The sequence below is a fragment of the Marmota marmota genome, unplaced genomic scaffold, assembly GCF_001458135.2.
Source record: "Marmota marmota marmota unplaced genomic scaffold, marMar, whole genome shotgun sequence".
NCBI classification, from domain to species: domain Eukaryota; kingdom Metazoa; phylum Chordata; class Mammalia; order Rodentia; family Sciuridae; genus Marmota; species Marmota marmota.
The window spans coordinates 35,041,960-35,066,858 of record NW_025999949.1 but is presented as its reverse complement, the minus strand read 5'-3'; the positions used below and the strand labels follow the sequence as shown (position 1 = coordinate 35,066,858).

Sequence of the window (24,899 nt, the reverse complement as noted above, 5' to 3'; positions counted from 1 at the left end):
CCTCCCAGCTCAGAGGTGAGCAGGTCCTGGTAGTGCCTGTCCATTTTCCTACAGGGCTGAGTTCCCGTTGTCCCTGACACTCCCTGTACCCCGACCAGACAACCTGAGTCTCGCCATGGGCTCATTCTGCTCTCTCGCCTGCTCACCCTGTCTCCCTCTGGTTGGCATTCATACTTGGGCTCATACAGCTTCTGGCCTTTGGGAGTTCCCCTTTCCTGAGAACCAAAATCTGGGTTGCTGTGTGTTGATAATGCAGTGGGCTCTTTGGAAAAGCAGGTGCCAAACCTTCAGAGAAAGCAAGGACACCACTTCCACTTTGCTGTATTGGGACATCCAGGTGGAGACCCTTCTGCCCACCTGCAGGCCAGCGCCACCACGTACCTAGAAGAGGGAGCCTGGAAACCTTGCCAAATGCTCACTGCATGTTTCCACAGGTCGTGGGCAGCATGGATGCGCACCCCAACCGCTACTGCGCCACTGTGCGTGTGCAGCAGCACCGGCAAGAGATCATTCAGGACCTGGCGGCCATGGTGCGTGAGCTGCTCATCCAGTTCTACAAGTCCACACGCTTCAAACCCACCCGCATCATCTTCTACCGCGATGGTGTCTCCGAAGGCCAGTTCCAGCAGGTTGGCTATCCTCCCTTTGAGCTTCTCCATCTTTGTCTGGTGTCTAAGATTCCCCAGTACACTAATGCAGACTGACTCAGTGGCTTTCTACCCAAGGTTGATGCGGTCAGAGTGTGGAAGGCAGAGTGGTGGAGACTGCAGGGCACGGGATTGTCCAGGCCCTGGCCCTAGTCGGGCTCATGGTGCAGAGTCGGGGCAGAGGAAGTGGAGAAGGAGTGGGTATGAGCTTGGGCCCTGGAGACATGGGAGTGAGGGTCTCACCTGGCCAGCGGTGGGTTCAGCAGCATAGCTCACTGCCCATGCTTTCCAGAAGTGTGGACTTTGCCTTGGAGGATATGAAGAGCTGTCAGGGGAACAAGGTCTTTGCACGACAGAGACCTTATATCTGGTGACCCTTCTGTCTGTAGTGTGAGAGACAGGCTGGAGTAGGTACCACAGCAGCAGGATAAGAACTGCATGCGGCAGAAGGGGCTCTGCAACATCATGACCCCGGCACCGTGGGTGCACAGAGATGGGTGGGCCCAGTGGGTAAGAGAGGGTCTGGAAGGGGAAGAAAGCCCTCACATGCAGGGGTGAGCGAGGGCATGGAAGTGGCCTTATTCTCCTGATTCTGCCTCCAACAGAGCTGAGTCAAGGTGCCCTGCCTGTGGCAATAGAACTCTGTCCTGGCCCTGAGATTCTCCCCATCAGCTTGGGCTGGTTGCACTTCTGTTTCTCCACTCCCAAAGCAAGTGTGTTGTTAAGCAGTGGTGGCAGTGGGGGCCACTCAGTGGTGGGGAATTGTCCTTGTGCACTTCAGAGGCTCCAGATGCAACAGATTCTGCTTCTTGACCAAGTGGCCTTTCTGAGCTGCTGCAGAGCCTGGCTGGTGGCTCCCTCTGTGCCCTCACAGCTCAGGGTCCTGTTGTGTTGACAGACCTCCTGGGCTCCCCCAGCAGGGACTCTTCTCCCTCCCTTGAGCTCCTGGCCCTTTTCCCCCATGTCACAGTGCCATTCCCCCCCCCATGTCACAGTGCCATGCCCATGTAGAGAGGGGATCTGCCTTCCTAGGCTCTGAGCACTCTGTCTTACAGAATCCCACAACTGAGTTTTCTGCACCCAGAACTTATGTTCTTGAGACATTGTAATAGAGTATTTTGATTGAGATTATTGCTTAAAATCTATAGTGTAGCCAGGCACAGAGGCACATACCTGTCATCCCAGCTACAAGGCTGAGGCAGGTGGATGGCTTGAATCCAGGAGTTCAAGATCAGCCTGAACAGAACAGCAAGACCCTAAAAAATAACAGAAATTCAAAGTGCCCTGGTTCGTAGGCTGTGCCCATCATTTTCCGTCTTCCCATCGGGACTCAGATAGGGCATGCAAGTTTTACAGGTAGGATTGGGGGTCAGAATGTGTGGCTTTCCACATGGCTAATTGGTGGCAGAGCTCAGATTCAAACTCCGGTCTGACTCCTAAGCCATTGCCTTTTCCATTTAGATAGGTATTTAAAAAGCAGCAGCTTAATGACCGACCGACTTTCTCAGTGCTGTAAGTCCTCTGCAGTGCCTCAGCCCTGAGGGGTGTGAGTGCCGTCTACTGAGCACTGAGAGTGTTCTAAGTGCTGTGGTCATCATTTTCATGCATTTTCTAACTTAAAAACCAGTTAGCCATGAAACCTGGGTGTCCCTAGCTCTATTGTATAAATGAAAGCAGGAAGTCGCAAGGGAAGTTGCGTGCCCAGGCACACGCTAGCAGAGCTGGAAGGCTTGACTCTAGGCGTTTAAGTGGCACATATTTTTAAGATGTTTACTTCGAGTAGCACGAGGCCTAGAACGACCCTGAAACCTGCCTCTCTCTCTCTCCCTTCCAGGTCCTTCACCACGAGCTGCTGGCCATCCGTGAGGCCTGTATTAAGCTGGAAAAGGACTACCAGCCGGGGATTACGTTCATCGTGGTGCAGAAGAGGCACCACACACGGCTCTTCTGCACTGACAAGAACGAGCGGGTGAGCCCCCCTGGCGTGTCCTGGTGATGCCCTGGGGATGTGCGTGGGTCATTTCAGGATCCTGAGCCACCTCACAGAGCTCCTACCAGCCACTCGGAGCTGCTGCCCCAGGCCCGGGGAGACTGTGCTCTGAGGAGCTTCTTGGGAACCGCCTCAAGTGTCCTGGATGGCTCTCTTTGCCTTGGGAGCAGTTTTATCTTGAATCTCGCAGATCTGGGATAGGTCTGGTTTTAAAATGTCATTTATCTCATAAATTACCAAAAGAGATGATTCTGAGAACCCGTTGGACACACAGCCGTGGACTGGGCAAGCGTGGAGTGTGATAGGATGGAGTCAGCCACGGGCCCATGTGGGACTGTTGGGAAGTGCTGGTAGGTGGTCCTGAGGAGCTCTCACATGGGTTGGGAATAGCTGAGAGCATCTTCCACACACCTAATAGGACACATGGTCCTGCCTCTGCCCATGAAAGAGACAGTGCCTAGGAGGGCAGGACCCAGGCTGAGAACCACAGCCTTCACACTGGTGACAGCAGGCAAGAGCAGGGTGGTTTAGATGCACTGGGTGCTGAAGAAGACTAACTGCAGCTCAGTCCTGGTGGCCCTACTGCCACACCAGTGCAAGAAGCAATGTTGTGATGTAAATGGAGGAACCAAAAGGTAAATGTTACAGTGAGGAAAGGGGATATTTTGTCTCATGAAAGGACTAATTCACTATCAAGATTGAGCATCTGTGATCTTAAATGTACCCAGTACTCTGCCCTAAAATTATATAAGAATGGGAAAAAAAAAAAAAAAAAAAAAAAGTGAAGCAAAACCGGACAGAATTTCATCAGAAGTTGAAATGGGAAAAAATGAGAACTGAAAACTGCAAGAGTGAAAAGGATGATCCAGGCACCGTAACTGGACAGGACCTGCCACAGCACCTGGGGCCACACAGAAGGGCTACAAAGCTGGCTTTCCACCAGGACAGAGGAGCCGCTCACATTTCCATACCTCAAGTTTTGTATAATAAGCCTTATGTTTTGATCATTATACAGTTAAATTCCAAATCAGTAGGAATGAAGTTTAAGAACACTTGAAACTTTCAATTTACTGCTAAGTAGCTCATGCATTAAACATATAATGAAGATAGAAATTGCAGAGCACTCAGAAATGAACAAAAACCAGAAGATTTCGTTTCAGACCTGTGCGGTATAGCTAAAACAGTGCAGCCTGGAGACTTAGATGCATTGGGTATAAAACAAGAACCATGACAGAAAGTGAGAATAAAGACAGAATGGAAAGAAGAGACCCCAGGACCCAGGAGTCGAGGGAGAGCTGCAGAGCTCGGGGGCTGGGCTCCTTCCTCTCCTCAGTCCCCAGGTCCCCGTTGCCAGGAAGCAAGAAGGCTCCGTAGGCAACTATTCCTGGAAACACCTACACCCTCTCCCCCTTCCCAGAATGGAAAATAAGTACAAAGTAAAGAAGCAAGACAGGAGATTAAAATCAAAACCTGCCTCTTTGAAAATAGACCGAGTAAGACTCCACAAGGAACAGGGCATTGTCTAAGCATAGGAGCGTGACCCTTTATGTGATCGCTATATGACCATTCTAAGGCATTGGCCCAGAGAGCTTCACAAGCAAGTTTCTCCAAACCTTCAGTAACAGATCATCTTAAGTGTGACAGAACACACAAAGTTACTTGGTGTATTTATGAGTGTAGTGAGAGTTTTGCAGGTAAGATTTATCAAACCTTCAAGGAAAACTCTTTTACCATGTCAGAGATCAGGAATGGGGGGGGACTAGTTTATATTCTGAGGCTGGCTTGCTAATCCCAGGTGTGGGGATGCAGGCATTGTGCTGGGGTTAAGGGTCCAGGGTCTTGAGTGAGGTGGCCTGGGCTCAGTTCTTGCCCTTGCACATACATACCTAACCCTTTGTATTTCAAGACAGAGTCTAAGTTACTAAGGCTGCACTGCTCTCTTGCGAGTGGTGGCCAGGAGCCAGCCACTCGTGGGAGCCCTGACCAGCTTTTAGGGTTTTGCTTCCCTGCCTTGAGTGCTACGTGGACGTGCTGGGCACCAGCCTGCACAGAGGGTCCTCGCCCAGCTTGGATGTTGATAGCATGTTGCTTCAGTATGTTGCTGGTAGTACCCCTGGGCCCCCCCAGATCAGAGTGGCACCAACAGTGCCAAACCCTCTTAGAGTAGATGGTTCAGTGAAGACTGAACTTGACCTGTGCAGCTTATAGGATGTGAGGGTGAAGAAACAGAGCGAGTCTAGTTATTAATACTGGCTGGAGTTTCACACTCTCCTCTGAACACACGCATTAAGCAGTTTGAAAATTTGTCACGGGGCTGGGGCTCAGTTGGTTAAGTGCTTGCCTTGCATGCATAAGGCCCTAGGTTCAATCCCCAGCACCACAAAAAATAAATAATAAAGATTTGCTTTGGCCAGAAAGCCTGTGTGGACTATCTTCCTTACTCCCCGTGCCCTGTCTGATGAGGCTCTTATGTTGCTGCAGGTTGGGAAGAGTGGGAACATTCCAGCAGGCACAACTGTGGACACGAAGATCACCCACCCAACGGAGTTTGACTTCTACCTATGTAGTCATGCCGGCATCCAGGTGAGGACGGAGGGCCCCGTGCACACAGTTTGGGATATTTGCAATGTCATCACACAATCAGCCAACTCCTGTGCTCTGATCAGCCCTGGGACCTGGTGGAGTGGCATGGACAAGGGTCTGCCCACCTCCCATCCCTGGCTCACACTCTGGCTGTGAGAGATGGGTAGTTAACCTGGGACCCAGGAGACTGTGGCCATGTCAGACGCTTGGAAGGAAAGAACCACAGAGGTGCTAGGGTAGACCATGTGGAGTGGCCACCAGGGCTTCCCCAGTTGAGTTCCATTTTGAAGGAAGTGAGGTCCAGGCAGAAGGAGCTGTGAGTGCCAGGGCACTTGAGGGGGTAGAGGCTATATGGTGGATGGCGCTTAGCAAGCTAGAAAATGAGACCTGAATGTTCACGCGGCCACCAGGAAGCTGCTGCAGTAGGGCACATGAAGAGGCAGCTCTGGCTGGTCGACCTTGCAGCCCCTCCGTGGGGGCTGGCTGGTTGGGCAGGCTCCAGGTGAGTGCTGGCACCAGGAGATGCAGTTGCCATCTCCTGTGACCCTGTCAGGCTCCTTCGGGGAAAAGACCCATATCTGGCCAAGGGTGGACACATGCATGTGGCCACCAAAGTGCCATTTCCATTGAGAAGCTGACCTGCCTCAGTCCACACTGTCTTTACCACTCGGGTGGAGGACTGCAGCCTGGGGTGTGGCCACCTGCAGCCCATTTGCTAGACCTAAGAACTGAGGCTGTTTTTACAGATTTGAAACTTGTTTATGAGGAAAGGAAAAAGAAGGACAAAATAAAGGTAGAGAATGTGAAGGCCTCTATGCAAGTTCCTGATGCAGATGGCCTGTCCCGTTGGTCCTGTCCCCCACCACAGCTTTCTCTGTGAAGGCACACTGTTTCCGAGATGTCTCCTCTATCTGCTGTGTGCCCCACCCCCACCCCCCTGCTTCCCTCCTGACAGGGGAACCCTCACTTTCAGGCCTCTGGCTTCTCTTCTGCCCAGAGACTTTCTAGGGGGGAGCCTTGTGGGGGGCTCGGGGAGCCGGCACCCTGCTGTCGCCGTGTCTGGACACACCCACCTGGGCCAGTCATCGCTTTTTGTCTTTTAACATCATTGCAGTGTTCTTTGGGAAGATTTCACAGTGCATTTGGCTTATTTCATCCTGTAATCTGCTTTCAGGGGACAAGCAGGCCGTCCCACTACCATGTCCTCTGGGATGACAATCGTTTCTCTTCTGACGAGCTGCAGATTCTCACCTACCAGCTGTGTCACACCTACGTGCGCTGCACACGCTCTGTGTCCATCCCAGCGCCAGCCTACTATGCCCACCTGGTGGCCTTCCGGGCCAGGTACCACCTGGTAGACAAAGAACACGATAGGTGAGTCTTGTGCCCGTTGGGGCAGGGACTGCCTCTGATAGACAGGTATCCTAGCAGCCACCTAGGCCCCATTGAACACACAGGTCCCTCAACATGGCAGCCTTGCAGCCACTCATCAGCTGTGTGCCCGCGCACACTGCTCCCCTCCCCAGGTGTCTGTCTAGTAAAGGCTGTTCTCTCTCCCTCCTGTGTCCCTGCAGTGCTGAGGGGAGCCATACCTCGGGGCAGAGCAACGGGCGAGACCACCAGGCCCTGGCCAAGGCGGTCCAGGTCCATCAGGACACGCTGCGCACCATGTACTTTGCTTGACGTGTCTAGTGTCCAGCGATTGTGCACCAAGTTGGATTCACACGAGACCAGCCTCACTCAGACCAACAGACGCCCAGCCCTCCGTGACAGCCAGCATCCAACATGAGACGTCATTGATTTTATCAGATCTCCATTTTCCAGAATGCCTTCCGTCCCAGATTTCAAACTTGGATTTTGAACTGCAGACCTGTATGAGACCCCACTGTCGTAGGAAATATGGTTTGCCAAAATCTATGAGCTGCTTATTAAAATAGAACCCCGTGTTTCCTAAAAATCCTAAAACCAGTCTATGAACTCAGGGCTTTAAAACATTTTTTAATTTATTTGGTCATTCAATTTACTTGTTTTTAACACATAATTCTCTATGAAATTGATGGGCTCAAACTAGCTGTGAATGTTCTGAGAGTGAAAGCAACACAAAACATTGTGGTTTTAAAGCCTTGAACATTCTGATGTTGTCACTGAAGTTGATTTCCAAGAGGCGTGGTGTGCTTGTGGCCTGGCTGCACAAGCTCAGCCCTAAGGGCAGGTGGCCGTGCGCGGCATCCACAGGTGTGTCTTGCTCTGCCATTGCCTACCTCCCATAGTGTGAGCCGAGGTACAGTGGCAGAAGGAGGGCCACGTGTGTTTACAGCAGTGACATGTCCAGAGAGATTGGCAGATAAGTGCCATTTTAATAACAATTTATTTAAAAAGAGAAGAAAGACAATATACCGACAGTCTAATCATAAGATTTGTCCTATAGGACTGTGACGTTTATTTTCCAAAGTTTCTAAAGAATACGGGTCTGTGGTGAGAAATACAGTACAATCCTTTTTCACTGTTATGTCTTTAATGTAAGAGAAGAATATATATATCTGGTTTGCAGTATTAATGTGATAGGTAGATGCTGTTTTCCTTTTGTTGACTACGGGGTGCTTCTTGTGACCTGTTTTTGCATATCAGGAGTGTTGGAGCCTGGAGACAGGCCACCTCTTGTGGCTCTTAGTGCTTAAGTACAGGAATATGCAACTGACTTTGTGTGACAGCCATCTGCCCCCAGTGTGGACTGTGTGGCTTGTACCTCCGGGAGGGACGGCGTGTCCACCAGTCACTCGCCACCCTCCCTCTGCCTCCTCCCCATGTGTTGCTCAGCCGATGAAGCACAAATGGAGTTTATTTATTCTTCCATCGCTGGGAAACAAGTTCATGTATCAGAGTGCACTTCTCCCTGCGTGCAGTCTTGTTAGGCGAGTTTCATAGGATCTATGCACTGAGACAGACAGAAAGCTGCTGCCGGTAGCTCTCTCCTGGCTGCAGTCAGGGCAGTGGAACCTGCCCTGGGAGGATCGCCCATGGAGATGCCAGCAGAGGACACAGAACGCTCTGTTGGGATTTGCATCCAGGGCCCCAGATGTGGGTTTGCCAATCTAGAAACCATTGCACTAAGAGTGATGCCACAGACAGCTTAAAGGTAACAGCAGATGTGGCTATTTGTGCTGAATGGGCCTGTTGTCCTCGTGTGCAATCTGAGAATCATGCCCATGCTCCATGTAGACCTTAAGGAAGGGGACAAGCCTCCCCTGTGCTGCTTTGTGCTCTGCAGGTTTCCCCTCTCCCTGCCGGTGTCCCTTCCCCATCCCTGTGTGACGTTACCTCTGGCACTGCGGTGGAGTGAGGGTCCCAAAGGTGGTGCCTCATGCTGAGGTAGGCACCCATCTGTTCCTGTCCTTCACTCCAGAGGTGGTAGGAGTGTTGGTGAGCCCCTGGCAGAGCATCCTGACCCTGGGCCTGGGCTGGCAGCAGTGACAGGTGGCTGTGGTCGGTGAAGATGAGTACTCAGTGGGGGGGTGTCTGTGTGTGCATGTGGGTCTCTTACTAATGACATTAGTCTTTTCTTGCTGTATCTTTTTTTAATCTTTTTAAGTGACAGCAGCCTCCGCTCTAAGAAGCACTACAGCTGCCTGTTGTCTTATTGGCAAGTGGCACTTTTCCTGCTTCCAGAAGGACACAGATACACTGAGCTGAGCTCACCAGGCATACTGAAGCTGAAGAGGGAATGTTTTGGCTAGTAAATTTTTAGAATCTGAAATTTAGTTTCAGCCTTTCTTAGAGCCATTTGGAACCTTGTTTCCCAAAGGTGTTTCTCTACCCTCTGCAACAGGATCTGGGTGTCAGAGAAGGGCAGGTCTGGTTCAAATGCAGATTCTGAGCTGTCTACAAACAAACAACCTGAATCAGGTTCTGGGGAGTGGCTGGGCATCTGCATTTTTTAAGGTATCACTTGCCAGCTCTGGAGTAGCTGGGGAGGGGGAGGCCTTCTGAGGACGTCCTCCCAGGGCACCTGCAGGGAAGGCCTGCTCAGCAAAGCCAGGAGGTGTGAGAAAGTACAGGCTGGCAGGAAATCAGACCTGGTTTGGTTTTGTTTTGCTGTATTTTAGTTTAGTCTTGTTTTGATCACTTTGAAGGATAAGTTTTCTTTGAAGAAGGGTACTTTTTATAACCCTCTGCTTGTTTTGTAAAACTTTTAAAACTAAAAGCATTAACAGACCAAATGTCCCCATTTGTCAGCTGCATATCTTGTACGTGTCAGATGATTCAGAATTTAAATGGCTGTAGTCACAATTTCTCAGGTAAATAAATAATTGTTTAATAACCCCATTATCAGCATAAGTTTTGAGGCAGTGCAGTAAGTAGCGTGAGTCCAACCCCGTTCACGTGGAAGCCAGGAGTGGTGCCCCTCCGCCTCTGCCCACACTCGTGCCCAAGGAAGCTGGCTCCCCAGGTGGCTCCTTCCCCCTGGGGCTCCCATGCTTATGTTCAAATTTGAGGGCTGACCGCTCAGTCGCTGGCTTTGTCCCCACCCCACTGTTAAGTAAGGTGTGCCTTGCTTTAAGCAAACTGAATGTGAAGATGACAATGTAGAAATCTGGATTCATCTAAAAGGAAAACTGGGATTTATCTCTTTAGAAGAGGCCTGCCAATTAATAATGATTCTTCCTGGGACTCTTCCTAGTATACTTTAAAATACTCGCTTTTTTAAAACCATTAGTGAACTCCCATTTACCACCCTCTCTCATGCTCAGCAGCTCCTCCCTGTGATACTAAGTGATGCAAGGCCCAGGAGACCATTTAAAGGAGAGCCCCCTGTGACATTAGCAAAGATACCACCATCCTGTCACTTGGTTGTTGTGAGCTCAGATTTTTCGCTCAGAAAAATTTTGTATGACTGGGTGTGTCTGTGCTTTTAGAAAGGGGTTGCTTGCTCTTGGCCTGGTTTTCCTATGGAGAAGTCTGTGTACACACTTTCTGGCATCCATTCTGGGGTCTGCTTGGTCTTCTCCATATCACCAGGTGGCCCTGGCCGGAGGCTCCAGGCCTCCTCCTGCCTGCCCCCACCCCCCTCCCCAGGGCAGGCATGGCTGCCCGCAGGGAGCAAGCTGGTGCCCTGGGCCCTGCTTGCCCCATTACTGAGTGCTCATTAGAAAAAACATTTAGGTTCAGTTCCTGCAGCGGGATTCGGGATTGGGGGAGTTTTATTGTTGTTGTATATTGTTTTTATTGTTGTTAAATGCAAATATTGCTATTTATTTTTTTATTTTTTTCCTTTCTGCTCTGGTTTGATTTGGCTGATGTGGGTATTCCAGTGCATGGTACCTGATATGGTAGAAATGATTTTCCCCAACTTTTATAAATGACCTAATGTTTACCTTCAAGGTTGCTGGATGATTTTATTTTTGAAAGCCACAAATGTAGTTTTTCTGGATGAATTGTTTTTTTAATATACGCAGCAGTGTGCTTTCACATTGATCTGCCGGGTGGTTTAAATTTTATTTTTACAAGGCAGTTTTTCAGTCAAATTATATATTTGATACAATATGTCAAGGGCACACCAGCCATGTGCCATGCAGTGGGACACCAGAGGGTCAGGGGCCTCTGGGGGTTGGTGGCCGCTCCTGGCTGCCCAGGGTCGTGGTAGCACTCAGCTTGTTGCAGGGGCCCCGGGAACTGGGTGGGCCTTTCAGTACGGCTCTGGTCTGGCAGGCAGGTCCAAGGGACTTCACGGGCATTCTCCTGCACCTATGGCAGCTCCATTAGGAGGTGCTTTAGACGTTGACCTAATTAGACAGTGGACAATCCCAGTGGCCCCGACAAGCCATAAGAAGCTCCCCTGTGACCTCTCTTTGACTCATCTCTGTGCTCATGAGAAAAGGAATGTATAATAAGTAGAAACAGATCCTCGTCAGTGTTCACAGGCCTCCCCTGCAGAATGCACATGTTTTATTTATACTTCAAGCCCTTCCCTTCTCCAGCTGCCATGCCAGCAGTCTCATTGCTGTGACGTGTTTCCATGTGGACACAGTGCACATGTGACTCTGTCACGGGGGGTGTCCCTGTTACATGCATGTTGACGCTTTTGTAAGGAAAATTTTTCAGCTCAAGTAATTGCACTGATTTTTTGACAACTTCTTTTTATTGTGTCCAACTTTGCATCTGCTGTACTTGTTTGAAATGATTGTAAATAGACTCGTAGTAGCAGAAATGATGTGAAGACAGGATGGACGCTGCTTGGCTTCAGTGACGCCGCTTCATGTCTCAGTGTTGTGTTGTTAGGGTGGTGCAGACTGGCCTCTGCCCTGCTTCCTGCTCGTTAGCCTCGTGTCTTGACCATTCATGAAGGACAGACAAGCCTCCTTTTCTCGTGTCTCTGACAGGAAGTTTCCGTCTGCTTTCCTGATGGCTGCAGAGTCCTTAAGAGGACTGACTGTAAACCTTTGGGACACTTCTTGGTCTGTTCAGTTTTTTGTTGTTTGTCATGGCTCCCCAAAGTACTTCTTTGTTGTTCCATCCAGCCTTTGACAGTTTGGGCAGAAGCATCTGCATGGCCCATATTAGCAGACCACAGGGGCCTCTCTTGTATCTATTTGGCCAGCTGTCTGTTTAAAGCCACAAGGTCACTGTCATGTCAGACTGTCATTTGTGGCTGTATCTATTAATGCCAGAGAGACACCCGAAGCCCAGTGCTTGCTCATACATTGTGTTCTGCTGGATGCAAGGGACATGTTCCAGCCGCCATGTATAACTGTGTCTGTGGTCAGGCTTCCCAGTATCAGATAGAGAAAGGAGCTTTCAAACCCAAACGGGTCGTGTGTGCGTGCGTGCGTGCGTGTGTGTGTGTGTGTGTGTGTGTCACATCAGTGCCATCATGTTGCCCCCACTTTGCTTCTGTGGATGTGTCCTGCCATTTTATTGTCTCAAGTGAATGTATTGGCTTAGCCAAGTCACTAACAGAAGGTGGTTTCTAAATACCTTTTAGTTAAAACAGATACAGATAAAAAGCTACCTCTGAAATCTCAGTAGATTCTTATTTACTCTTAAGTGTAGCTATCCACACTGAAAATAGCCAAAATGTTGCCTGAGTAAACTGAATTTGGAACATCTCTCTGTTCAGTTCTGGCTTGAAAACGTGTGTGCCATACTGTGACCAGGGCAGCCCCCCATCCTCTGCTGTGGCAGTGGACCAGGGACTTCTCAGCGCTGTCCAGCTGCGAGGGTCTGGTGCTCTGGGAGGCCAGGTGTAAAGGGAATGAAGGGCTTCCCTGCGCAGTTGGAGTGCCTTCTGCCAGGCCGTGAGGAGCACCTGCAGGGCACGCGCGATGGAGCCGGGGGTGCTCTGTCCTGCCCCCTGTGCTTTCCTGTTGAAGGGAAGCCGCGCTTGTTTTTTTCTGCTTGCTTATAAATGGGTAAACAATGGCTTCCCCCCACCCCCCGGCCGCCTGCTCTCCTCTCCAGTCTCACTCTCTAAAGTCACCAAGGTGCTTTAACACCGGCTCTCTTTTAAGAGACACTTTTGAGATAGTTGCAGAGTTTCAGAAGAGGGCAGGATCCTGAATTTCTGTCACTCCCTATTTATAAAGGAACTAAGGGTTAAGAGTAAAATGATCTGTTCCAACCCAGGGTCCTTTGAGAAGACCATAGCTCGAGTGGAAGGTCCTGCCGGCCACCCTGGGGATTATAACATGCTGTCTTGCGGGAAGTCTGGCCCCAGAGCGCCAGTTCCTCTGAGTAGCCCTCAAGTGAGGACCCACTCTGCTCTCGGCAATGTCGTCCCCACGCCCTGCACTGTGGGTCTGTCGAGTCCCTGGCCTGCCTCGCTTCTTTCTATAGGTTCCTCATGGTCTCTGGTCTCTGGTCTCTGGAGCTTTGCAGTCACTCCAAAGCCCCTCCTCCATTGGTTGGATTTGGAATTCTTGAGGGACAGGTGACGGGTTCACCACTGTGTGTGTCTGGTGTGGAGATGGCTCTGTGCTTCCTGTGGCTTTGGCCCTGAGTGGCCTGATACATCATTCCCTGGAGAAGCTGCCTGTAACACTGTGGTTGGGGTGGGATGGGGTTCGGGCCATCTGGGGTGCTTCGATTCTGAAAGAGCTAAGTGTCCTTCACAGTCTAAGAATGTTTGGATCCTGCCCTCACACTGTTCTCTACCCCAGGAAGCATGGGTGTTTAGGTTGGGTGCCAGTGACGTCCCTGACTGGCCTCCTTGGCTGCTTGACTCCTCTGTGTTGGCCTTGGGTTTTTAGCCAGAGTCCAGTGCAGGGCATTTGAGAGAAATGCACAGCCCCAGCCCCCGCTGCACTTGGATCTGTCTGCCTGCCTCTGCACGTGACTCCAGGAGGCAGAGGTGGCTTCTCCCACTCCAGGTGTGGGGGAAAGCTTATTCTGAAGGAAGGCACTGAGGACCACTGGTGCTTTTGCTGACGCTTTTCTTATTGGTTACGGTGAGAAATTCAGTCAGATACGTTAGGTCTCTAGAGCCCTTGGTGGTGTGACTGGGGGTTAAATCCTCACATTGTCCCTCTCCCTTTTAGTGGGGGCAGTGAAAGGAGGCTGGATTATCTCCTATTTAAAACCTCCTTGAATTTAGATAGTTCTGAGTTAAAGCTGAAACACCAAATATTAACTCTTCTCATTCTTTCTGTAATTTCAAGGTCCTTAAAACCAGTGAGTTGATCCCAAGAACACCTGCGCCACCCATCGGCAGCGGGCAGGGGTGTGATGCAGGCTGCCCGGCAGAGCCAGCTGTGTGCACAGGACCAAGGCTCCTTGGCACCCGGGAGATTGTGAGAACAGTCTGAAGGGCGGAGTGGGGCAGGCCCCCACCCAAGAGGCAGGTGGCCCCAGGTCTTCCTCCGATCTCTACCCGTGTCTGGAAACTCAGTCCCAGACTCTGTGCCTTTGAAGTCTGGTTCTCAGTGTCCTTTTGGAGTGATGTTGGGGCTGTGTTTGTAGTGGGAGCAAGCCTGAGCCATCCGACAAGTCAGCTACTGCGCTGCCACCCTCAGCCCCAGGCTACAACCTGATGTGGGCTGGCTACCACTGCAGGTGGCCCACGGGTGCTGCTGGTGCCATCCCATCCCCAGCGTCTCCTACGCCCTGAGGAGCACACTTCGGCTGCGGTTTTAGGAGACTGGTGTGACCACCTCTTAGTCAGGCCTTGACCGTGACCATCAGCAAAGCCTGATGGTTTTGTTCCCTTAGTGACTCAGCAAGAATATCTGTTGTAATGGAAGTAGATTGTTGAAACAGGAGTTGGAATCATGTGTTTGTGAATGTGTGTGACGTCCTCAGACGTAAGGTGCTCTTCAGTCCTTCTGTTCTTATCTTGTTGTTGCTGTTTTGTGACTTTCGGGGACACCATTTACTTGGGCCTGGTGTCACCTGAGCTGTGCACAGAGGGCTCCGCTTCCACGAGCAGTTTCATCTCTAGCTTTTCCAAGCCAGGTATTGAGCAGCTTCTTGGTCAGTGGTCTAATTGAAAACCACCCCTCCCCTGTCAAGGGATGACCTTGTTGGTTTTGGTTGGAGACAGAATCCATCGTGTTTATTTTTTAAATATATGGAAAAGGCCTTTCCCTTGGCAGAGTCACTGGCTGCAGAGAGGGTGATTCATTAACAATTCTGGTTCCTCTTCAAAGCCAAATAGACCCATGTGACTAAGATTCTAAAGTATGTAGTTTAGCATTAAACTGAAATTCAAGTCCTGAGTTTGATAGTGGATTTTAATAGTTGTTAAAGGTATGAATTCATGTTTTATAACTGTAGAGGCAAGTGAGTTTTTTATTTTTAAAAAAAGTTTTAAGAGAATAATTGTAAGTTTCTGTGCAGCAAAGTGGCTAAGAGCTCATTAAATATAAGCAGAGAATGTAGTATCTAAATCCAGACTTTCCTTACCTCCGGTACACTTCAAGATCACTTGCCTAATATGTATTGAGGGGCTTTAGCCCTTAGTTTTATCAATTTTTCTAGTTTTATTTTATTTTTATAAAATAATTGAAAAAGAACCAAAAATGAATTCAAAAGTCCCATGATGGATCTTGCCCCTTCTTAATTTTACCCAATAGTAACACATTTTAGAAGACATTTTGAATCAAAATGTATTATGACCATTTGAAGTTTACTGTTTTCTAAGAAGTCGAGCAGCTAAAGGGCCTCACTTCAGGTAGTACTCCATGTATTGTCCTGGACTCGGTCGTCCCTGCACGGTGGATCTGCGTGAAGATGTCTTGTGCTTGCAATATGGAAACCATGCAGTGCTGTTTTGTAAATTGACAGTTCCTGTATAAACACCATTATTTATATACGTCAGCCTCTCTGTATAATTTTTCATTTGCTACATGGATTGTATAATTAATTATAAAATTATAGTACCTGCTAAATCCAGTCTGAGGCTTCATGTCATTATCTTTGGTTTGATACCATTCTGTGTGTCATGAGGGTGTCCAGTGTTTGCGTGATGCTAGGCGGTAATGCCACTTTAAATTAAGCCTTAATTAGATACTAAATTTGTGAGATTCAGAGTATGCAAAAATAATAGGCAGAGTGAGTTTAAACTGTTCCAATCAATACACTATATCACAAATAAACAAATGTTTTTCTCTGAAGTTAAAAAGGGAAGCATCCAGTAATTACCGCCCTCCCCACCCCACCCTAACCCATCCCTGCATTCTCTCTGGTCTGGCTTAGCTATTGTCCTTGTTTGATGAAAATGGACCGTTGTTCATTTCTGTGGCAGTCAGTCCAAAAGACCTGTTCTGAAAGTCTAGAGACTTTTTCAGGGTTGTTTTTTAAATGTTTGATTTTTTTCCCCTCCAGTCTGAGATTTATTCATACTACTGGAGAGTACGATTTGGGTGTAGGTCTTAACTTGCAAACCTGCTCATGTTCTATAAGCTTTCTTCAGGTAGTGCCACCTGTCATTGCTTCTGCATACGATTGAAACGGATTTATGTTTTGTAAAAGCATCTTCAATTTAGAGATAAAATGGAGGGGACCCAGCTTTCTTTACAATGTGGATCTACCTCAGTTAAACAGTTGGGTGCTATTACTAAGTCTGTCAAATTAAATTGGAAAAAGTAACCAAACAGTGAGATGTTGACTCCACATGAAACTTGAAATCACAGTTTCCGTTTATTTAATAATATTTTTATTTATTTTGTGCCTTTTATGTTGAACCCTAATGCATTTGAAAAATCAGTATAGAATTACATTGCAGATGGGGAGAAGAGCCCAATTGGCCATGGAATTTGATAGATTCCCAGCCAACTGCTGCAGTACATCAGAATCCCAACTACCCTCTTGTGGAAGGGGAAAAAATTATGTCTAAAAGCAAATTTACCATTTAAAAAATTCGAAATTCTTCTATGCATATATTTAAAGCTATCATTTCATTTTCTGTGCCAATGAAGGGGCGGCCAAAAAAAAAACGTAAGTACTTTCTTCATCGCTGTGTAGCCATTCATGCCCCTCTTCCTCTGGCGAATTCTCTAAGAGCTTCTTCATGAGCAGCAGATGGACTGCTGGTCCATCTCCTGGCCCATCTCCTGGCCCACCCAGTGCAGGTGCTGATGACCAGGAGCAGAGGAAGGGTGGGCTCACGGCTGTCTGGAGGCAGGTTTCCAAAGTTAGGAAGGCTTCCTGATGAGTAAGAAAATCAGATAGGAGATCGATGACTTTCCACTTTTATATTTGGCAGTTTACAATTCTAGACTTTTCCTACTATGGCAATCTTTTTTAATTCTTTGGAGGTAACACAATATTTTGGAGTCTTAAGAATTTGATTTTATAACAATAAGAAATAAAAGTTAGGGATCTTTCCTGTAGTATATAGTTTTACTATTTTAAGGAGATCTCTGAATTTTACAAGAGAACCAACATTCCTTAGTGGCAAAACTTTGAAAGTTGATTTGGGAGGCTTTTTGCTGTAGGACCTCAAAAAAAAAAAAAAAAAAAAACCTACAGAGNTAATTCTAGCTTAAATGTTTTTTAATTTTTTAACTTCCATCAGGTTGATACATAAGCTATATTTTATAAAGAGTAAATCATCCTTTAGTATGCTGCATATAAAGATCAGAGTTGTTGCACTTTCTCGGTAATAATAAATGCCCTTACAATTGGCTCGCCAGGAAGCATTTTGTTTTCCCCTAACAAGAGTACTTTGGGGCGGGGGTGGGGGGTGATTAAAATCTATATAGGTACCTCAAGAAAAAGAACCTGCATATGCTGCATTTTATTTCTTTAGCTTTTACATGTAGCATTTTGTCTTGCTTTGGTTATTTTGTTTAGATAAGTGCTTTTTGGACCCCAATAGACTGTTGAAAGAAAATTCAAAGTTTCTCTTGTCGAGGTATAGTATATCCCTTTTTAACGTACTGCAATGTCTGATTCAGAGGTTGCCCTGCATTAGAGTACCGTACCCAGACACTCCTGAGGAAAGGGTGCGACGTTCATGGCAGACAGCAATGTGGCGGATCCTTTCTGTTCATGCTGCTCTCGATTCCCTTCTCCATGTCATCAGAGGCTGGAGACCTTATTTCTAAGCTCAAAGTTGAAAACCATGGCATTTTAGTTTTTCAACACAGACCTCACAGAGTCGCCATTGGGTAAGTGCATGACCCTACAGTGCTGCTGGTGGCAGCAGCCGGTCGGCCTGGCCTCTGAGGAGCCAGCCTGCGCCTTTCTTCATTCCCCTGCACTCACCCCAGGCTGAACTGGTGGGGGTGGTCTGGATGGACAAGACAAACTGGTGAAGAAAGCTAAATGCTGAGACACTGAGCACCTGTTGTGTTTAAGCTTAGCTGGGTCCTTTCAAGTTTGTTTTTACAGCTTACTAGGTTAAGTAGTTTGCACTATTTTTGCAATAAATTCATGGAAAACCTAACAGTTACTTGTTTTGTTTCTTACTGTGTGTATATAAACTAATATTAAAAGTTTGGCATAGTGTTTTTTCACCTCCTTACATAACCCCTAACATGCACAGAATGCTGTAAATCTGATAAAATATGATGTGAATGATATTTTATAAAGTTATTTTGTATGGTGTCGATTTTGTTTTGCCTCATAGTATGTCAGCAAAAATTAAATAAAATTCCTCGTATTTACAGCTGCCTCTTCCAACAATCTCCAATTACTCACGAAGTCTGTCTTTGGGTGCTGCCATGCGCACAGGTGCTGAATCTGATTTCCAAGGTCGAAGCAGGCCTTGAGGGAGGAAGTCCAGAGCCCTCTTACACAGCTTGTGGGGGCTCTTCCTTAAAAAATGGACTTAACAGAGCCAAGCATTACCTGAGGACCTGAGTCTAGGGACGAGCGGGACAGGACTGAGGGTGAACGCAGCATGCAGGAGACCTACGTGGTCCCACACCAGCAGCCAGGGAGGAAGGACAAAGTGAAGGGGCCCAAACTGTCCTTGTTTCTTACTGGTAAGTCCCTTTACCCCTCACCCTGGCTGTTCACACACCTCCGTGCTGCTCTGAAATTCCTGGTGGTCTCATTCTGGGCTGTTTCTGACTTCTTCTATCTATACTGAAGAATAGGTGGTGCTAGGAAAGGAAAAGAGGATTGGATTAGGAAAGCCAACAGCTGGAAATCCCTAGGATATATGCTTTGCTAAAGCAGGCCACTGGGTTTGTGGGTTTTTTTTTTTTTTGTTTGTTTGTTTTTTAGTTGTGGGTAGACTTTATTTTAGACCTTTTTTTATTTATTTTTATGTCGTGCTGAGGATCAAATCCAGGGCTTTACACGTACCAGACAAGTGCTCCACCTCTGAGCCCAGGCCCCAGCCCACAGGCCATCCATGTCTTGTCATTTAAGTTACCATAATCCATTATTGAATTAATTATTACTTTTGACATTCTGGTCTCCTTTTTCTTTTCTATTTATTTTTTTTAACAAAGTCAAGATGTAGAGATTTCTTAACGTATCTAGAACCCTATACTACTACTACTTAAATGTAAAAAAACTACATCTGGGCATGGTGGTATACACCTGTAACCCCAGCAACTTGGGAGATTGTGGCAGGAGGATCACAAGTTCAAGTCTAGCATGGACAACTTAGTCAGATCCTGTCTCAAAATGGCCTGGCGGCATAGCCCAGTAGTAGAACACCCCTTGGTTCAATCCCAGTACCACCCAAAAGAAGAAAGCCACAAAATACCTTTGTGCCCACCAGCCCTGGAACATGTTAGTCAAAATCCAAAGAATACTCAAACTGATAAGAGATCTATGCGGCCCCGACCTGCACAGGCAGCTGAACTTGAGATCGCTTGAGTGAGTTTGCAGGGACACCAAATAAAACAAACACAAATTACCTTTACACAAGCTTCAGGACAGCTTCTCTACTCTCGGCCTCAAGCTCCCCAAAAGGGAGAGCAAGAGAAAGAGGCTGGCGAGAGTGAGCACGTTTGGAAGTGGGCTTTTATTGGGGGGACTCTTATTATTTAGAAAGTTCTATCCAAAAAAGGTCAGAAGGGGCAGGGTTACAAGGGACAGGTGAGTAAAAATCTCAAAGTGACACACCTGAAGACCCGTCTTACTGAGCTGTAAGAAATGTAGTGATTGGTCAGAGCCTTCTGCTTCAGGACTGGAAGGTGTGGGGCATTCAGGGCGGCGCCTGACCTATTAAAATCTCTTGTTCACTGTCATTTATTGAATGGCTAGAGGCAGTCACTATCTGATTGGAGTGACCTAAATGTAAAAGCAGCGCATGATGGTTAATGTTAAATGAATTAGGAAAAGATTCCAAAGAACTCCTTGCATGTGGACATTTTTGCTCTATTTGGATAAGTAGCCTGTATCAGCAGGAAATGAAAGTCAATGGAGAAAAGTTCTACAACAGAGTGAGATCAGTCTCATGGGCCTTGAATGTTAAACTGAGAACCTTCCCCATTGTGGAAACGCTACTTCTTAAGCTGCATGGTTCAACGAAAAATCTAGTCTGGGATTTCAATTCCATTTCCACTAATGACAAAAAAGGTGTTAATCTTCATGAAATTACTTTGATAGGAGGAAGGAGGCTGTAGAGATGAGGAGGAAACCTTTTATATAGTATGTAAAGTAATTATTTACTTTTTGGTACCGGGGAATGAATCCAGGGGTGCTTAACCACTGAGCCACATCTCCTGCCTGTTTTTGTGTTTCATTTAGACACAAGGTCTCACTGAGTTACTGAGGGCCTCGCTAAGTTGCTGAGGCTGGCTTTGAACTCAGAATCCTCCTGCCTCAGCTTCTGGAACTATGGAGATTACAGGCATGTGCCACCACACCCAGCCTACATTTTTAACTGGTTAAAGAAAATCCAAATATTTCATGACGTGAAAATTTACAGAAAATTCATATTTCAGGGTCCAGAAATAGTCATTATTTTCCATTTAACATATTATCTATGGCTGCTTTCCTACTAAAATAACAGAGCTGAGCAGTGGCTACAGAGATTATATAGACCAGAAAGCTTAAAATATTTGTATTCGGCCCTTTCCAGAAAGTTTTCAACTGGGATCAGCTCAGAGGCTGCAAGGGTAAAGTGGTGGATTGACCAGGAGGGCAATGTCCAGAGGGTGACAGAAGTGTTGTGTCCTAACTCTGATGGTTACTCGACAGAAGTGGATTTCTAAATACTTAAAACATGAGGAGCTGGGTGTGGTGGCACATGCCTGTAATCCCAGTGGCTCAGGAGGCTGAGGTAGAAGGATTGCAAGTTCAAAGCCTGCCTCAACAACTAGGTGCAGAGCAACTCAGTGAGACCCGTCTCTAAATAAATTATAAAAACAGGGCTGGGGATGTGGCTCAGCAGTTGAGTGCCCTTGGTACCAAAAAAATGGGCGGGGGGGGGGGGTGCGCACAGAAATGTCAGTTGTTGCCAGAGGGTAGAGGGTAGGGGATAGACCAACTATAGGCAGCACAGGGTAAGCCTTTGGGTGATGGAACTATCCTGTGTATTGACTGGCTACAAATCTGCATTTGTGGCTGGTACAGTGGTAGGTGCCCACAGTTCCAGCTGCTAGTTCAAGGCCAGCCTGGCCAACATGAGACCCTGTCTTAAATAAAATCCCCCAAACCATACATTTGTCAAAATTCATACAGTTGAAACCAAAAAGGGCGATTTTACTGGATGTAGGTTATAAGGACAGTATACCAAGGCAGAGGCAGTATTTCTGCATTTCATTTGATAATCTGGGAGTTTACCTTTGGGAATAAAAGTGGGTTTTTGTTTTTTGGTTCTGGGAATCAATCCCACTGCTGAGCCACAGCCCCACAAAGAAATGCTTGCTTTTAAATTTTACAAAACTTTCAGGTAGTAAGCAAAGGATTAGAACAAATGAGTCCTAAAACTAGTTCCACAAAGCACATTACTGTAAAAATATGTACAGACCTTAATAGAAAAGTATATTTCTTTACAATAAAAAAATAAAATTTGAACAAATAGTCAAATTTTATAAAAATACATAACTGAAAGGAAGCATATGACTATAAACTACATATTTAGCTGAAACTAAATCCAGTTCTTATAAGAATTTCAGAATATAAATCATAAATCCACAGCTAATCCAGAAGCTTGTCAGAATCTGTCTGCAAGTTCAAAGGAAAGGACAGTGGTTTCAGCTGTAGGGTGGCCTGTCAGACCGCAGTTGCACTATTTTCCCTTCAGCTCTTCATGGTGTAGATGCAGGAGATGATCAGTTTTAGTCATGAAGGAATATGCTGTACTGGAAATTTCTGGAAAGGGAAACCAAAGCCACATGGTGATTTGATTGCTTCAGAGCAAGAGGGTCACCAAGGAGGGTCCTGGCCAGGTGATTTCTAGAAGCCTTCTTCCTTGGTCTAGGACTCCGCTTCATCATCGTCACTTCCTTCATCGTCCTCATCCTCCTCCTTCCTTCTCTTTAAGCATTTTCAGGTACTTACTAGCTAAAATCTTCTTTGGTAATATATCTTAAAAACATAAAGCTGACATCAGCAACTGGTTATGATAAACTATGAATAGTACAAACTGAAATCAAAGAAACTGGTTCCTATTTCGACCTCTGGAACAGTTTCCAAAACAAGATGAAATAAATCATCAGGGAAACTAGCAATGCTACAGACCTGCTCCCACTCCACCAGCAGCAAACCATGCTGTTTTTCTTTTTTCTTTTGGTAGGGGGGAGCAGTAACTGGGGATTGGATCAGGACGCTCAACCCCTGAGCCACATCCCCAACCCTATTTTGTATACTTAGAGACAGGGTCTCACTTAGTTCCTTAGTGCCTGGCTTTTGCTGAGAGGCTGGCTTTGAACTCAAGATCCTACTGTCTCAGCCTCTGGAGGCTCTGGAATTACAGGTGTGTGCCACCGTGCCCAGGTAAACCATGCTGTTTCTATGTGCTGGTTTTGTGAGCAACCCTGCCCAACCTACCTGAGATGGGCAAGGCTAGACCAAGGGCAGACTCGAGCTTTTTTTTAGCTAGGGCCTCTTCCATAGAAGCAAGCATTAGTTTCTGTTTTTGAGTTTCCTTTCAGTGGCAGGGGTTGAGGGTCCACCCAGCAAACCATCTTCCCCATTTATTGACTTCATTACTGTTCTAGGTGGACAAACAAATTTCGCAACAAACGTGTAGTCTTTAGGGGGCTGGGGTTGTGGCTCAGTGGCAGAATGCTTGCCTCACACATGTGAGGCACTGGGTTCGATCCTCAGCACCACACAAAAATGAATAAACAAAATAAAGATATTGTGTCCATGTATAACTAAAAAATATTTTTTTAAAAACTGTGTAGTCTTCAAACATAAAGGACTAGAAATATCTCCCTGTGCCAGATCATAATAAACTGTGGCTCGTGAAGAAAGCAGCAAAGGATCTAATTCACTGCAAGCAGAACCAGGGTTAAAACAACAACAACAAAAGATTAGGGATCCTTTAACCAGATGTTTCAGAGATTAAGTACCTGCAAGAAACTGAAAAGTGTCCGATTCCTCTGCAGTATTCGCTAAGTCATTGTAAGTCAGTGCTTTCTTTTCTTTTCCACTGCCATGTCTGTAGGAATAGGTGGCTAGGTACTGAACAAAGAGCTCCTAAAATAAAATGAAATGGTCAAAGTGTGCTTTTAAAATCATAGGACTTTCTTTATTCTGGTGGGGGGTGGGGTGTACTGGGGATTGAACTCAGGGACATTAGACCACTGAGTCACATCCCAGCCCTATTTTGTATTTTATTTAGAGACAGGGTCTCACTGAGTTGCTTAGCGCCTTGTCATTGTTGAGGCTGGCTTTGAACTCGCAACCCTCCTGCCTCAATCTCTTCAGTAAAAATAGGTAGCAAAAGACTACTCAAAAACTCTATATAGGGTGGAGTGCTTGTCTAGCATGCAGGTGGCTCTGGGTTCAATTCCCAAAACAGCCAAAAAAAACACTAATCCAACTTAGGAATGCCTGGGCCTTGCACAAGCAAAGGTCTACACTGACACTCCTAATCCTTTTTGAGAAAGGGTCTGAATGAATTGCCCAGGCTGGTCTTGAACTTGCCATTCTCCTGCTTCAGCTTTGGGAGTACCTGGGATTATAGGTGAGTGCCACCATGCCCATCTATAAACACCGTTTTGTTGTACTTTTTAGATATACATGAGAGCATAGTGTATTTTGATATACATACATGTAGCATGACGTTCTAGTTAGGATTCCATTCTTACAGTTGTGCATTAGGAACACATTTTTATCTTCCTATTTGAATCCCTTGTACAAAGATAGAATCAAACACTCGGAGCTAAAAATAGACATATCCTGTGTGGCCCAAACACCTCTTTTATGTTGGGAACTAACCCACAATCCTCAAGCCACCTTAAATCAACAACCTGAGACCTTTTTCCTCAAAGGTCAGACTTTAATCCATCAGTCCAGTTAGTTCCTTATTACTAACCATGAAACTGAACAGGAAGACATGAAAGTCCCAAGATCTCACAGGAACATGCAATCGCAGTTGCCCTGTGGTTTACAGGTTTCAAAGTATACAGAAGGAGGTGATTGTTTTTATGTGAGTACCACACAGTTTCCTACCAGGGGCCGAGCACCCAGGCCTCTGGAGATCTTGAGAGCCACCTCACAAGAACACCCAGGGATGCCTATTTTGCTGGGCTCTAAAAACGCACAGCTCTGGCACGACGGGGCCCCGACCTCCGCTTCCTCGCCCCCAGCCCACCTTCACCGCCAAACACCACGCACTGAGTTGGTGGGGCTGGAAGCCGCCTAAGAAAATTGAAGCAATTAGCCGTGTGACTTAAACGCGACCCAGCCTGGGAACGGGAAGGCTGTGGTCCGCGCTCGTCGACACAAGTCGCTCAGGGCCCAGGAGGGGCGGGGGTCCGCACGCGTCGCCGATTCGACCCTCTCGCCTAGGCGTGGACAAGGAGAGCCTTGGGGGCTGCCTCTGACCCAAGTCTTTGCGGCCGGGACAAGGGGTGGTGGACACCAGCGACGGTCCGCACGTTCAACTCTAGGTACGCAGGGACGGGGGAACGGTGGAGGGCGCGGGAACGCAGGGCGCGGCGGGGAAGGGACGGCAGGAGCGCAGGGCACGATGGGAGCGGAAGGGGGTGCGGCGAGCAGGAGGGCCGGGGGCGTGGTGAGGGCACGCAGGGGATGGCGGGACAGCGTCGGGGCGGCTGGAGGCGCGCGCTGGCGAGGCAGGAAGCGGGGGTGCGGAGAGACCGAGG

At 47.4% G+C, this 24,899-nt stretch overlaps 2 protein-coding genes across 5 annotated transcripts in view; one reads left to right on the top strand and one right to left on the bottom strand.

Moving 5' to 3' along the window:
- Nucleotides 1-18,322, top strand: part of Ago2 (argonaute RISC catalytic component 2) — a 70,263-nt gene extending 51,941 nt beyond the window's left edge. For both annotated transcript variants that reach the window (XM_048802181.1, XM_015486517.2), the window contains 5 exons: nucleotides 435-629; nucleotides 2,482-2,616; nucleotides 5,119-5,220; nucleotides 6,395-6,594; nucleotides 6,795-18,322. In XM_048802181.1, the coding sequence (XP_048658138.1) occupies nucleotides 435-629; nucleotides 2,482-2,616; nucleotides 5,119-5,220; nucleotides 6,395-6,594; nucleotides 6,795-6,903 (741 nt within the window). In that variant the 3' untranslated portion in view covers nucleotides 6,904-18,322. The remainder of the gene's footprint in view (nucleotides 1-434; nucleotides 630-2,481; nucleotides 2,617-5,118; nucleotides 5,221-6,394; nucleotides 6,595-6,794) is intronic.
- Chrac1 (chromatin accessibility complex subunit 1) overlaps nucleotides 16,709-24,899 on the bottom strand; it is an 8,792-nt gene continuing 601 nt past the window's right edge. Inside the window, exons 2-5 of one of the 3 annotated variants that reach the window (XM_048802183.1) lie at nucleotides 18,680-18,761; nucleotides 18,355-18,483; nucleotides 17,637-17,755; nucleotides 16,709-16,857 (exon numbers count right to left, since the gene is read on the bottom strand). In XM_048802183.1, coding sequence (XP_048658140.1) covers nucleotides 17,667-17,755; nucleotides 18,355-18,483; nucleotides 18,680-18,761 — 300 coding nt within the window. In that variant the 3' untranslated portion in view covers nucleotides 16,709-16,857; nucleotides 17,637-17,666. Of the gene's footprint in view, nucleotides 16,858-17,636; nucleotides 17,756-18,354; nucleotides 18,484-18,679; nucleotides 18,762-21,295; nucleotides 22,150-23,138; nucleotides 23,266-24,899 lie in introns of those variants that run through there. The other 2 variants (XM_048802184.1, XM_015486515.2) reach the window with 2 other exon arrangements.